The sequence below is a fragment of the Xiphias gladius genome, chromosome 6 (genome assembly GCF_016859285.1).
Source record: "Xiphias gladius isolate SHS-SW01 ecotype Sanya breed wild chromosome 6, ASM1685928v1, whole genome shotgun sequence".
Classification (NCBI taxonomy): Eukaryota; Metazoa; Chordata; class Actinopteri; order Istiophoriformes; family Xiphiidae; genus Xiphias; species Xiphias gladius.
In genome coordinates, this window is record NC_053405.1 from 25,321,017 (window position 1) to 25,336,065 (window position 15,049).

General features: G+C 42.4%; 1 protein-coding gene across 3 annotated transcripts; it reads right to left on the reverse strand.

Moving 5' to 3' along the window:
• Positions 1-466: 466 nt before the first annotated feature.
• Positions 467-8,817, reverse strand: amotl2a (angiomotin like 2a). Of its 3 annotated transcripts, none has more exons than XM_040129344.1 (11): positions 8,632-8,817; positions 6,999-7,774; positions 6,695-6,845; positions 5,955-6,099; positions 5,765-5,857; positions 4,048-4,343; positions 3,757-3,947; positions 3,549-3,650; positions 3,288-3,448; positions 2,777-2,956; positions 467-2,528 (listed from the first exon to the last, which is right to left on the reverse strand). In XM_040129344.1, the coding sequence occupies exons 2-11, from the start codon at positions 7,697-7,699 to the stop codon at positions 2,443-2,445; spliced, it is 2,106 nt and encodes a 701-aa protein (XP_039985278.1). In that variant the 5' UTR covers positions 7,700-7,774; positions 8,632-8,817; the 3' UTR covers positions 467-2,442. The 3 variants fall into 3 exon arrangements, with proteins under 3 accessions (XP_039985278.1, XP_039985277.1, XP_039985276.1); XM_040129343.1 differs by having other exon boundaries at positions 468-2,528; positions 6,695-6,848; positions 8,636-8,816; XM_040129342.1 differs by having other exon boundaries at positions 468-2,528; positions 6,695-6,848; positions 8,632-8,816.
• Positions 8,818-15,049: the final 6,232 nt, after the last annotated feature.

Here is a 15,049-nt window from a genome sequence, read left to right on the forward strand (position 1 = left end):
CAGCGAGAGTGAGTCAAAACAGTAACGTTTTGGGCCATAAAACTGAAACAGTGAGCTGAAAGACACTAAAATGATAGGAGGAGCTGAATGGAACTGTAGAGTCTATGTGTAATTAGTGGGGTAATTCACTTCATGGGACCCCTTTCACATTACATATAGTAACTTTACCCATTGTTTTTATAAAAATATTTTATCACGAGGCTTTAAGGTTATATAGGAACCATGTTAATCAACCTGCACCAGCTGTTCCTGATGTACTGAATATTGTTTTTGATTTTCCAATAGATCCCTTAAATGTTAGCAGTGAATCAACAAACATCTTGCATCTTGCTGGAAGGAAAATTTATTCCTAAATCAAGAAAAATTCAACTGCAAGAGGTTGATTCACTTTTAGTGTGTGACATTATGTCTTTTATTGATTGAGATGGACCGTAGTTGAATAGCTGTATTAAATAAACAAGCAGTGAAGTTCTTGGGCGAAGGTCTAAATATTCCAACATCTAACAGCTAACCTGCAATGATACCTCAGGTGTTCAGTAGTGTTTTTGTAATCAATCCAATGCATATGCAGTATTAAATCAGAGTGACAATTAAAGCAGAAAGCCATTTATAAGACATATATTAAGAATTTTAATCTATTATTGTGAAATGTTAAGGCATACATACAAATGTTTCCTTTACAAAAGTTCACAGCAACATCATAACGGGTCAACCAGCTGAAGCAAGGCTCCTTGACAGAACCTTTTGTGTTTGTCATCGATTATAACTTAAAAGTAGAGTACATCTTTGGCACCAGAAAACAAAACAAATACATGTATATAAATGAAAAAAAAAAACTCCAAAATATATTAACTTCTCTCACTTCAAATAGCCATTCATGTAAACACATTCCAAAAAAAAGTGAAGGGCATTAACTCAAATTGACACATTTGACACATTGCACTGACCAGCAAATGCACTGTGGGGGAATACCAGTTCAATGTGAGATTTCAGGTGCTAATCGTAGGACTTCAAACAATGCTCCTGTTTGCAATGTCATAAAGATGGAATTGGAGTTTGTGACTCCTAAATGAAAATTTTGAACTCACAAAATGAGCACTCAAAAAACTTACATCCGTACTAACATTTCAAAACTGGACGACAACACATTAGCTTCTTCGCACATCCACTGATGCGGAATTTTAGCGGTATTCCCCTCGAAAGAGTAGAACAAATCTGAATTGTGGCACATTCCAGTTAACTACAAAACATGTTCCTGGGAAACAGGAGTCTACATTCAGCAGTGTTCAGTGATCCTACGCTATGCAGGGAGAAATAAATAGAAGACTCCACGTTAAGGATATAGTCCACTAAGAAATGTGAGATACTTGAGCAATGGAGAAAACAAAGCTGAATATAACACAGTGATGTGGACAACAAATAGAGTAGCAAATGCAAGCCAATTATAGTTGACCGTTTCTACGGTAGAACCAGCTACCGCCGCTCAGAAAAAATAACCAGCCCCAGAAAATGAATCATGTGGAGAATGCATGCCATTTTAACAAGGGTGAGGGGTCAGACTTTAGATAGCCTTTTTCTTTAACGGGAGCATTCCCTCAGCGAGGAATGTGAGAAGATTAGCTTCAGCGTGTCAGCGAAGGGGAGCAAGATGTTGGGCAGTCGCCATCTGAGGCCCCAAACATTAAGCCGGGATCTGGAAAATTATACGCCCGTGAAACACTGTCAATCCTCGCAGGCTTTTTTAAGAGAGAAATGAGCATACTCCACATTCAAAGAAAGTTTCCAAATCCTCTGCTGAGCAGGGCCCTGACCCGAATATATTTTAAAGAGAGGAGCAACTGTTAATTAAGGATTGAGCAGTTCTGCTAAACAGAATAATCCTCAAACATGGCATGGAAATATAGAAGATGCTTATACGGAGTCATTTTATAAATATTCCCATGGTAATAGGCATGCCACTGGAAAAAAAATGGAGACAGGCTGCGCACATAATCCAGAAAAGTGAGTCATTTGTATAAATATTAAAAAGTGGAGCAGAGCAAGACAAGTGATCTTTGTTCTTCTCACCTCTTGAACAGAAATATCACAATATGAGCAGCATTTACAAATATAAATACAATACATAACTAAAAAAACACCATGCACAACCTATTTATATGCACAATCAGCAGCCCAGTTCCTATCACAGTGCAGAATACTGTCCAGGTACCTAGAAGAATTCTGACTTGTGAGGCGAATGTCAGAGTTTGTGAATTGTGCAGAAACAGTAGAAGTAAAGCTCAGCTCTCCCCTCAAAACTGCGTCACATTCTGGACTCTGCATGTTGATTTAGGCCTTTCTCTATGGTAGTCAGACGTGGAGGAAAAGCCTTTAACACCTTGGCCAAAAGTGTCTGTCATCGTTGGCTGTCACCCGCTCAGTTATTTGAGCTTCGGTGAGCACTCAAATGAGGATTTCAACCACCTCTGCATCTGAGCTGTTGATGCTGCTGAATGCCGTTAGCGGTGCTTTTGGCTCCTCCGAGTTGCCTACAGTGAAGATAAAATTAGAAGATTAGAAAAACAACTTTGGTATGCTAAAGCAAATACAGTGACAGTGGAACTGTAGTGTTGGCTGGCAACGTTTTAACTTATTGGTATCAACAGTCCATCCTTAGTGTGTCCTGATTAGGGTCTAGCTACACTGGTCAAACACGTCGAACAAAGATCAAAGGACCCATGTAAAATTAACAGAACAGCAGTGACTGGGTGTCAGGTGCTTAAAACAATAAACCCACCATTGGTAGCTGCTGAGATCACCTCAGACGTCTTAAGCTTGCTTGGCTCTGCTTTGAGCTCAGGTTCCTGCGGGACCTCGTCACTTTGGGTGCTGGAGTCTCTGCTCGGGCCCTTGGGCACCACGCAGGGCTGGGGTTGCAGCGCAGCTGCACTTGTCAGGTCATCTGAGAGGCTCTTTCCTACAAACACAGACAAAGAGAGGAGGCTGCTTAATTATCCACTTACATCAACATTTACACACTCCTGAACATCTGACCTGCGGAGTTCTTCCCATGACTATTCTGGATCAGGCTATTCTGGAGTGAGAGATGATATGCATTCCGGTTTAAAAACACGTTGTCTATTTGAGGGACACCAAGGGGTTGTCTCCTGCTCCCTTCTTTTTTTTTTTAGGAAGTGTACATTCTGTCTGGCGACAGAGACCAGCCAGCCAGTTGTCGCTTGATAGCGCATGTCATTTAAGATTCAAAATTCCTCAGCGTAGCATGAAGTGTGGGGGCAAGAACTCACCTTTACTCTCCGTGCTGCTGGTCACAGTGTTGATGGATGGGACGGACCTTGCCAGCCGAAGCCCCTGTTTCTCCAGTTTGCCCTGCTCCCATCTGGATCGCTGCTGGAGGACTTTAATCACAGCGTCCTTCTCCAGGAGCTGTGCGTGAAGTGCCCGGATCCTAAACACATGGAATACATGATGAGTTCACAAACCCCTTAGCAGCAGGACATAAACTGGTATGTAAGAAGGACGTAACAAGGACATGGGAAGATTTGTACCTGTTTTCCATCTCCTGATGTCTATGACTCGATAAAGGCAGGTCTTCATTAAAACTGCTGTCCGGTGAATGTCGGGGTGAATGATTGATGATGGTTGTATCTCTGAAAGTAAAACAGAGAGCTGTTAAAATTCTTGATCCCCAAGCTTCACTACATTTGTAATTAACCATACTATAACCATATTATATTTGTACATGTTTCATCATACCTCTGTGCTGCAGCAGTAGCCGCTGCATCCATTGCAAACTGCCTCATGGTGCTTTCCTCCAGGTACTTTTGCTCCCACTTGGTGATGTCTGCCTCCAAGGCCAGTATACGCTCCTCTTTCTCCCTCAGCTGCTGCTGCAATGTGGAGGAGCTCAGTTCTGAAGCTGTGGGGTCAGCTGCCTGGTTCTGAGACTGGGATAAAAAGGCATGATAGAGTGGTTAACATTAGGCTTAGATGAGAGGACATGACCGTCATATCGATCTTCTCTTCTAATTGATTTCTTCTCCTCACCTGTTGTGCCCTGAGGCTCTTCAGTTCCTGCTCAAGTCGCGTGCGAAGCCGCAGCTCCAGCGCTTCCCTCTTCTCGCACGCTGCCTGCAGCTGTGCCAGCGCGCTCTGCAGCCGCTCCACTTTCTCTACGTAGGCTCTCTTCCTCTGCAGTTCTTCCTCCAGCTGTCGGTTGCGGGCCTGCACTGAGGCCAGACCCTGCTCCAGCAGCTCCCGTCTCCGCTGGCACTCCTCCCCAGAGACACGCAGATGCTGAATCTGCCTCTCCAGACATTCGCGCTCTCGTTGCTGCTCTTCATCTAAGATACAGAAAGGGAAAAACACTGGTCAATGGTGGGAAGAGTAACAGTGACAAGTTCCTGGGAGTTCTAGGAGATAGGCGTCCTAGTTCAAAGGAATGCTAAAGGGAGCTATACTGTATATCCAGACAATTCAGTGGCCCTTGACGGGGTAAGCCAAGCAGCTATGTAAGCAGTCCCTCAGGGAATTACACTTTGAATGGAATGTGACCCAACAAGAGACATTTACATTCGGCTATAAAGGCATGTGGTTCAACAACAGACCATTTGGCAAGCTGTGAAATTAATCACGGCGCTATTACAGCAAACAGAATCACAATTAAAATCAAATATTTCCCATATACCCACTAAAAAGTAGTTCAGATTTGAATAAAAACTGTTAAAAAAGTAAAGCCAGTTTATCTGTTGTGCCATTTTAAAAGGGGGTTGATTACACAACATGAGTGCATGCCTGTGGAGTGAATGCAGACTTCCTCTTATCCACTTACGCACACAGGCATAGCTTTGTGCTGGGAAAAGCTCTGGAATGCTTCTAAGGACATGAAGTAAACAAGCAGCTCAAAATATAATTTAAGTGGTCCTTCTAACACATTAAAAAAAACCTATAAACTAGCCATCCCACTATTGTATTTTACGTGGTTTTGTTCTTGATGTGCCAAGATAACTGTTTTCAGGAAGCACAAACGACAATATTTCTGGTCTGATGGGTCAAGATAATCACACAGCTGTTTAAAATACCCAGAAAAGCGCAACTTTCCAACAGGGTAATGTATAACAGATATGGCTGGTTATGTTATTACAGTTAATTGAGAAGACTTATGAAAAAAAAACCTAATCGTTACTGTTAGAAATGATTATGCAAGGTAAAAAAAAAACAAAACAAGGCTAGTTGGGTTTACTCTACAGCACATCCATGCACAGAACAGAAAAGGAGGAAAGAAATATTCACAACTGGCCGATCATAATTAAACCATGAGGTAAAGAAATGCCCAAACAAGGAGAGTGAGCTAGCCAGAGGTCACGTTGAGTTGGGCCTGGACGCCCTAAAGTCCAAGACTTATTAGTTCCCCTTGAGAAGGGAAGTCAGCAATGATGCAAAACTGAGTGAGGAGGGGGTAGGGGTGGTGTGGGGGGGACATTCCTAATGCAGGAACAGCCTGAAATACCTAAAAAATTCCTGGAATCCAGGCCACATTAACTGCAGCTATGAAAAATGGCTGTTGCCTAAGTACCAAGAGTAACTCTTAACATTACAGATTGAACCATGTGTCTGAACATGTGGGGCCAGAGCTTTTATAACACACCACATCACCGAGAGAGGAAACCAATCCCTGTTCAACTATTTTCCTGCTATTGTTAAGTGCTTCATGTTACGAGAAGTCAGTTTCTCTAATAAAAGACTAATGCAGACATAAACTTACTTTGCTCCAGGAGTTTAACAAAGGCATGCTGCTCCTGGTCCTTACACTCAGCTTCCTTGGCCGCTCGTTGTTTTGTAGCTGTGTCAAGTTGATCTGTACAGAGGAGAACGAACAAAACTTGACAGTTAGACACATGGAGCTACATTTAAAAGCCGGGCTGTTTTAGTTGAACAGATGAATGGACACATACCTCTCAGGTCTCTGTTAAAGTCATGCATCCTCTTAATCTCAGCCTCTAGTTTATTTCTCATTGTTTTCTCTAGAGTTTCCCGCTTGGCAGAACCTTTCATCAGAGTCTCATAAGCTTCAGATATCCTTTGAATCTCCAGCTCCAACTGAGAAGATAATATGAGAAGTACATCAGTCTCTGAGAGGGATCCCCGTTCATTCATTGTCTGGATTGTGGTTGATGTTGCAGTTGTTACTAGCAATGAGTCTAATTAGTTATCTCTACAAGTGCCGCCATATATCTTTTTTACTGCCTACAGGCAAATGGCTTTTTTAACACTATCCGCAACTGAAAAGTGGGAATCGACATTCCTGAGTGAACACTTGTGGGGAGCAGGTGTCACGGCCTTTGCTTTCATGGCAAGATGCCAGCATGTTTTGAAAGACAAAGGGGATAGGATGTGTCGTAGGCATTCCTGAGGATGGAACAGTGCGTGAACTCTCAACACCTAACTGGCAGAGCAAATTACTGCAAAGTCCCAAACAGAAAAAAACAGAGACCATAAAATAAAACTCTGGGAGAGGTGTATGTGTCACTTCTCAGTGAAGTGAACCAATCACGGGATCTCTTTCCTGTGCATATTTCTTAACTGCCAGACAGCTTATCACCATGACATGTACTGGCAAGAATACTGTTGTCTAAAATTTCCACACCCTCTATGAGCCAATAGCTCCATTCATCCCACCACTGTCTTCTCTCACCTTCTGCAGCCTTGCGGCCTTCTCGGTGTAGACCTCCAGCTCCTTCCTCAGCCGCTCATTCTCCCGCATCAACACGTCAGTCTGAGCCGAGTTATTGCTGGAGGCTGCTGAGATGCTGTTGTGAGCCACCTGGGACTGAGCAGACACATACCTGCTGAGGAGAGACATGAGTAACTCATTACAACACTGCTGGAAACCACAATGTCTTGGAAACACTGATTGAACGATTGTCTGGAGCTGTCCGTTTGGCCATATTTTGTCTCATACTTAAACTACATCATAATTCGTCGTCTGCTGGGATTACCTGTGATGCTGTGAGTAGAAGGGCGGAGGAGGTCCTCTATAGAACTGCCCGTGCTCCTGTGAGTGACTGAGCATATATCCGGGAAGTCTGGCACAGAAAGGATAGTCCGGTGGGGGCCCACGCTGGTCTACACACTGTTGGCCCCTTCGCCTGTCAGATGCCACTGCGTTTGTAACATTATGGTTATACAGCTGTGGATAGCTGTGTGAAAAGCTTATAGCCAAATTGTCTCTAGGTCCATTTCTCTCAAGAGAAAGTTGCATGAGCCTCTCACTGAGGGAGCGAGCATGCTCCCTCTTCAGATCCCACTGTCCCTCACTGCGGCTCCCCATTATGTCTAAGCCAGGGCTTTCCTGCTCTGCCTGCCCCTTCTGAGAGATCAGGTACTGGGAGTGGGCCTTGGCCTCCTCATAAGTGGGCAACTCCTCACCATGGAGCTGGTACAGATGGCACACTGGGCTCTCAGAGTGCAGACAGTCCCCCTGGTGCTCCTGGCCCTGAGGCTCCTGCCGTGTTGACATCTGGATGTACTGGGTCTCCTCCTGAGTCAGGCTCTCGAGAGAGGAGCGGGGACTGCCTCCACGCAGGGCTTGCTGCTGAATGGCCAGCAGTGTGCGAGTGTCCGTCAGGTTACCGTAGCGGAGCTGCTCCTGGATGAGACGGTGCAGGACAGTTCCAGAGGAGTCTTCAGCGGTTCTCATTTCAGTCACTGGGAAATGAGCAAAAAACTAAAACAGCCTGGAGGTGGCGGTTTGGGCACTTCACAAATCGAAAATCTGAAAGGAAAAACAATCATCTTGATTAGACTTGCACAAGATATACACATCATACATTTTATCTAATCAAGTCCGTATTTTTGTCAGGATTCCCAAACCTCATTCACTTGTTATGGTTCTATTTCTGTTGTCAACCACAAGCAGAAGCCAACATTGACAACATTCTTCTCAATTACAGTTTACAAGCTCCTCTATTGCACAATGACTTTTGCTGTAAGTGCATGAGCTGTTGCTGGAAATACCCCTGAAAGTGATGTCAGTGCAAATTCAGTTTTATTGCTCACAGACTGTAAAGCATTACTTTGTGTGTAATACTCAACGGCCGCTTTAAACATCAGTCTTCCCACACTTCCACACAACAACAAGATTCAGGTCAAATTTCCCAATTTGACCTGAATCATAATGATCTTGTACACGCAATTTAAAACCCAGTTACCGGTTCTGATGTTGTGGCTGAATGGTACATCTATATGTGTTTAAACCATGTAAAGAAAAATAACCTTTACTTAAAAGCTCCCTATTGATTGTTAATGAATCCATGTGATGAGATACCATGGGGGTGGGAAGTGGGAGGTCTAAAGTCTACAACAAACCCTATTTTGAGAGTGGGTTTCATGTAATTTCGGTCTTTAGATATCAGTGGAAATACAGTCCGGTAAAGGTGATCCTTTTCAATAAATAAAATAAATATGTGACTTCTACCAGGAGCCAACTTTAAACAAAACTGTAAAACTCGCATAATTAATCCAACACTCATGCGCCATGCCCCGAATGGGAAGTCTAGTTACCAGGCATCCAAACGCAATCCGGCCCGGAGCGAGAGACACATTAAGGAAAACCAAAAATGTAAAACTCACCGACCTATAGTCTCATCACACGCGAAAAGAGCTGACAGGTGCCGTAAATCTCCCGGTGTTCTGCGCTCAATTCAACAATGTCCGCGGGTTTCCCGAGCTTCTTTCCTCCATGCAAGTGTGTGCGCGCCGACGGGCAGCAGCAGACTGAGCAGAGCGGAGCTGCGAGCTGCACTAATAAATAACTGAGGGCCGATTGTTCGCTGCGCCTGGAATGACTGGAATGTAAAGGCTCCAAGTCCCTGTGGGATCAAAAGCAGAGCACAGGGGAGGAGGCGGAGGAGGAGGAGGAGGTGGTGGTGGTGGTGGAGGAGAGGGTGCGAGAGGAGGGGTGGATTCAGAGCGGCGGTACTATCTCAGCTGGCTGCTTGTGTTGTGTAAAAGAGCCTGTTGTTGTTTTTAGTTTCACGTCCCCATAGCTCCCAAAATTAAAGAAGTCCGTACAGTAGTTTTTATGAGCAAGATAGAAATGTTATTGTGAGGCTGGAGGAGATTAAAAAAAAAAAAAAATCAATAAAACATTTCAACCTCACTCTCATAAATGTCTTTATTGAAACATTTTAGGAATATAATATTTAAAAATATATGATCTGTATCAAAATAAAAAAAAAGACAAGAAAATGATACAGAAGCCCACATGAATGAAGGAGAATCAAGACTTAGGCCAGAGGTTTTCTTAAAATCTCAAATAAAAAGTGAGAAATCTCAATCTCTCATCATAAATGTGATAAGAGGTCTGGGGTTGTTGTTTTTTGTTTTTGTTTTCAGTAACCAATAAGTTGTTTCGTCTATAAAATGTCCCAATATTGTCAACTCAGACTCCCAAAAGCACCAGGTGATGTATTCAAACTTGGCTTTTTTTCCCAACCAACAGCTCAAAACCCAAAGATAATCAGTTTTCAGTGATATAACACAGACAAAAGCAGCAAATTCTAACATTTGAGAAGCTGCAAACAGAAATTGCTTGACATGTTTGCTTAATAAATGTCTTAAACAGTCACTTGATCATCAAAATTGTCGTCAGTCCATTTTCTGTTCAAACTGAACTGCAGCTACTGCAAGGTGGATTTTACAAGCGTTACATGATAGAAATACTACATAAACTTGGTAACAGATCTCATTCTAACTACCACACTGAGGCAGTGATGAAAAAAAGTGCTGTCATATAATTGAGACATGGATAAATCATTATTTCTTGAACAGCCTTTTGTTTGCATGTGCCTGGTAAATATTTAAGCCGTGGCCCGTGCCAGTTAATTGCAGGGTGTGTGTGTGTGTGTCTGTGTGTGTGGACACAGAGGGAGAGGGGCGGGCGCGAGGCACGATGCCTGCCAGCTGTCCGTGGACTGAAATCCCCTTCCCCTCCTTTAATAAGAGCTCTGAGAGATGTATTGTTCTCCCCAAAAAGCAGACATGATGGGGGTAGCCCTGCCATCTGCTGTTCTCCCCTCCACCACTAGCACCAGCTATACGCCTCATCCACACACACACACACACACACACACACACACACACACACACGCATGTAGATGAAGACCCTAAGATCAGCTGGCAGTGGGGGTTGGGCCTTAGTATTGGATAATAATGTTATTGAGTGCAGCCTTTTTTGCATGAAAAGGATCATCCTAATGTGTTGGTGGTGGGATGTAAACAAGTCTCCTCTTGTTGAGGTGGTGCAGTCAGTCAGTAGACTGACTGCAGGTTACTTTATCTCAAACACAGGCAAACGTCCACCTGCTGATTTGCATGGCAGTTGAAGTCCAACAGTAACTGAAGAATGCCGATTGCTTTAACAACTGATAAGAATTAACACGTTTTGCCATTTCATGAGCTGCCTGGGTCAACAAAACAAGCAAGAGTTTTACCACACCCCACGTTGTGTTGTTGCACTATGTACCATTTGACAAGGATTTTATATTATATATAAGTGCTGCAGCCTGTTCTTTAAATAAATGCTGATTCGCGTTCTTGTCGGAATTTGGATGAGAAGATCGAGATTGCCCTCATGCTGTATCTATTGGTTACATATGATGCTACAGCCAGGAGTCGGTTAGCTTGGCTTAGCACGAAGACTCGAAACAGCAAGCCAATGTTGGAAGTTCACTAATTACACTCTGAATCTTGTTTGTTTAATCCATACAAAAACCGAAGTGTACAAATGATAACTTGTGATTTTACAGGGGCTAATGTTATTTCTTTGCTAGTACTTAACCCCTGTAATTTATAATTTTTACAACTTGATCTTTATACAGATTAAACGAACAAGATGATACCTTTAGCTGGAGCCAGGCTAGCTGTGTGCCTGCTCATATCTGTGCAATAAAGCTAACTATGGAGCTAGAGGCCAGTGTTGTTAGCTTAGCATGAGGACAAGGAAAGGGGGAAAACAGCTAGCCTGGCTCTGAGCCAGCTTCCAGTCTTTCTGTTAAGCTAAGATAAACTGGCTGTAGCTTCATATTTAACTAACAGATGAAAGTGGGATGAATCTTCTCATCTAACTCTTGGCAAGAACGTGAATACGCATATTTCCCAAAATGTCAGACTATTCCTTTAAAGATTTAACATATTACGTTATTTTTATTATTTATATTATTACGAGAAGTAAAATTAAAGTTCATACCATTTAACTCTATGTTGAAACTAAAAAGAGATATCACAGATAATCACACATCAGCACTGCATTGACTCATTTGGTCTGGTTTAATGGAAGTCGAGTAGCAGTTCTTTGGATTTAATTCACCTCCGAACAAAGAGCACAGCTCCTCAAAGGGCAGCATGACTCGCACATTTCATTTGCACTGTGGAAAAAAGTGCCAGCCATACATAGCATCTGTATGAGGTGGCTTCAATACCACTGGTTAGGGTTGATAGGATGATAGCAAAAATCTACCATATACAAATTGATGTAAAGGAGGTCATTTGCTAATGCAGTATGGACATGTCTTATGAGGTTAATGGGCACAGAAAGTGGACTTCCACTTCCGAAACGTACTGCTTCTGTTTCTCTTTGCACACAGACAGCATCACCAGTGTGAATCAGTGTGAAACTTGCTGATACAAGTCAACATTATCCTTTTTTATGACTCCACTCAGCGTCAGCCCCACCAGGTTTACAATCAGACTAGGTTTTGGACTGTGTGAGTGACTGTGTTTTTGCGTTACCAGGAAACTGAACCTACATCTCATTCACCGAGAACCATCATAACATTCAGTGCTGTATGGATGGGAAGAAGGCTAGAAAAAGTGCAGTCCATTTACTATAAAATGATTCAAATGTATTCATCCCACCCAAAATAACTACATAAAGATTTGTCCTTGCCTGTTGTTCCAAGTCCAATCATCATTGTTCTTTTGAAGTGTATTACGCATTTTAAAACTTAAAAGAAGTGAATCAGACCACATCATCACACAACATGAGACGAGTCTTGCTAATAGTCCCACACACAAAGAGACAGAAATGAACAGAGAGAAACTAATTTTCACTTAAATGAGTAATTTGAAATTTTGGGGAACACACTCAATCCTAAACCTAGTTAGACGAGGAGACTGATACCACTCTCTAATCTGTGCTGTAAGCATGGCTGAAGAGTTAGCCACGTCCACTTACCAGCACCTCTAAGCTGAGTAAGATGTTTGCCCCGTTTCCAATCTTTGTGCTAAACTAAGCTAACAGGCTGCTGGCTGTAGCTTCATATCTACCTTTTTACCACCTCTATAAAGCCCAATTATGAACACCTTACATCTCACTGTTCATCCATATAAAATATATACTCTATATACATACGTATAGACATGATTTGATATCAATCTTCTCATATGATTCTCAGCAAGAAAGCAAAAAAGTTATTATTCATTGAACCCGCAGCAGGTCCCGATCAAAGAAGTGAGCCTCCTAACATTGGTTATTAAAATCAGTACATAGACAAAGTGATTAACATTAGCATCGGTTGAATCTTGCTGAGAGAACAGCAGATACTAGGAATATATTCTCAATGTTGCCATTTTTCATTTTGTTCTATATCTCTCTGCTGAGAGTTGTATCTCAGAAGTGACAGGATTCTCGGCGGAGGCAGGTATGATCACTGGTGTGCTTTTGAACAGCTGGTTCGTACAGTTCATGTTCTCCCAAGGGAAAGGAGTCAAAGATATAACTGAAGACTCAAAAAGCGCATTTTTAAACCATGTTTGTCAACATGTTAGCACGTTCCAGCTTCATCGCAAACATCTTGTAAGACTCTCAACCTTTTTTCCTCACATCAGGAGCGACATTTAAGATCAGCCATTCGAACCTGTTAATGGTGGGGCCTAGGCTGACTGGGTTAACACAATACAGACTGTGATCTGGGAGCACCACTCTTCTCATGTGAGGTGGGACAAGCCAGGCGCCTCAGCAGCTCCTTTTGTTTTCCTGCAAAGGAGGAAATGGCCGCATTCCTCACATTACCATGTCCATGGGGTCTGACCGAGCCTCCAGTCTGCTGTTTTACGGGGGACGACAGGAGGGCCACCGGCAGTCACTCACGTTTTCTCTTAAATGGCGGGTTTTTGGTGAATAATACTAGAGTTTGGCTGTCCCAATTCATAACCACAACTTTTCTTTTTAGACATTGGTTATGAATGCTTTATGGGCCAGGAAATAAGGGGAGTTGATGTGTGTCTGATTTTCTTTTGACATTTTGAAAATTTTCTGAGTCATAAAATTTAACGACCGAATACACAAAATGTATATCAGAAAGCTTCTAGATGCATTTGATCATTTCTAGACGTAATTCCCGAAAGCAGGAGACATGAGAGACACCCCACGTTTGCTTCCACTCATAAACTAAAACTTCTCAACAAACGCCAGCAGCCATATTTGAGGACTGTGAAACAACTGGAGGTGAACGACATTTACACAAGTCTGACTTGTTGCACATCTACTAAGGATTGGTCCCTCGCACCTGGCGACACAAGGAATTCCTCACTTCAGCATAAAAGTAAACAAGTCACACTGAACCAGCAAGGAAATCTAAACAGGACCATGCCTGTGGGTACTGCTGTTTACAGATAAAACAGGGACAAATACTTTCCTGATTCCCCCGAAGGCTCTTTGCTTCAATGGTTTTCACTCTGTTCCACCTCAGCTCAATTCAGCTAAATTTAGCTGGATTCGACTCTCTGAATTCAGGACAGTTTGTTTCAGGTCTACAATACCGTATCACTGTATCATTTCACAGATTCCACAGGGAAATTAAACTTTTTCTTGAGGTCCAAGTATATTGCTAACAGGAGTATGTAAAGAGTAGCACCTACAACAGTCAATACGACGGTGTAGCAACAATGTTGTGACATTTTGACATTTTCAACAGTTCAATGAAGTTAAATTACAAATTCTCTAAAAATAGTGATTGTCATGGTTTATGACACACTGTAACACTATAACATTAGTCGTAAGTGGACAACTTGTTGACGTTTGAAGTGTTTATTAATGTATCTATCAGTAACTATAAAATATATATAAAAAATGTATTCTGCATAAAAAAGTAATAAATGATTGATGACATATTATAAAAAAATGTTTTTTATATAAAATAACATGTCAAGTTTTGAACAACTTACTAAACAGTGGCAAGTTCCTTAAAAATTGCAATCAATTACTCATATATTACTCTCTGAAAAAGTAATTGCATTACTAAAAAGGCACAGCTAAAGGTGGATGGCCGGAAGTCAAGAAGACACAGCATGTGAGCAAGAAGACTTTTGAGTTCCAGGGAGAAGACCCTTCCTCCAATGGTAGAAGCTGCCCGCCATCTCACCCCTACGCCAAGCTCACCTGTCCTGCAGTCAGTCCTCTAAACGCAGATGAAAGAACCCACAAGTTACTGGGATTGGTAATTGTAATGTAATTGCTGAATTCCAAATTGTAATCATTTAAACTACTCGTTACAGAAAAAGTAATCCCGTTATTGTGACGTGATAAATAATGCATTACTGCTCAACACTGTTTATAAAGCCGTGTGTTCATGTGTGATCTTACAGCTACATTGTACTGTGTTATCAAGCAAAAATCAAAGCTGCTTGTATATGCGTATAACTACATTCTAGTGTGTTACAAACCATTTATTCAGTATTTATACTCTGCTTTTAAACAGTGTTTCCAATCTATCTAATGAGTCCACTGTGGTGTGTATGGTGTTGACCAGAGTCTGCTGGCCATCTGCTTTAGCCAGGGGTCAGAGAGCAGCTGCTGTGGTGATAGTCATCTCTGCAGCTACACCAACATCCTGCTGTCACAAACAAATCCGTTCTAGTCGGTCCAGTATTGATTAAGATGCCGTCACGACGGCCACGCCGTCACACAAGTAACCACATGTCACATCTCCAAACAACTCATCAGGGGCTCCCCATGTTGCTGGGAGAGTGAAACAAGCCGACTTAGGAA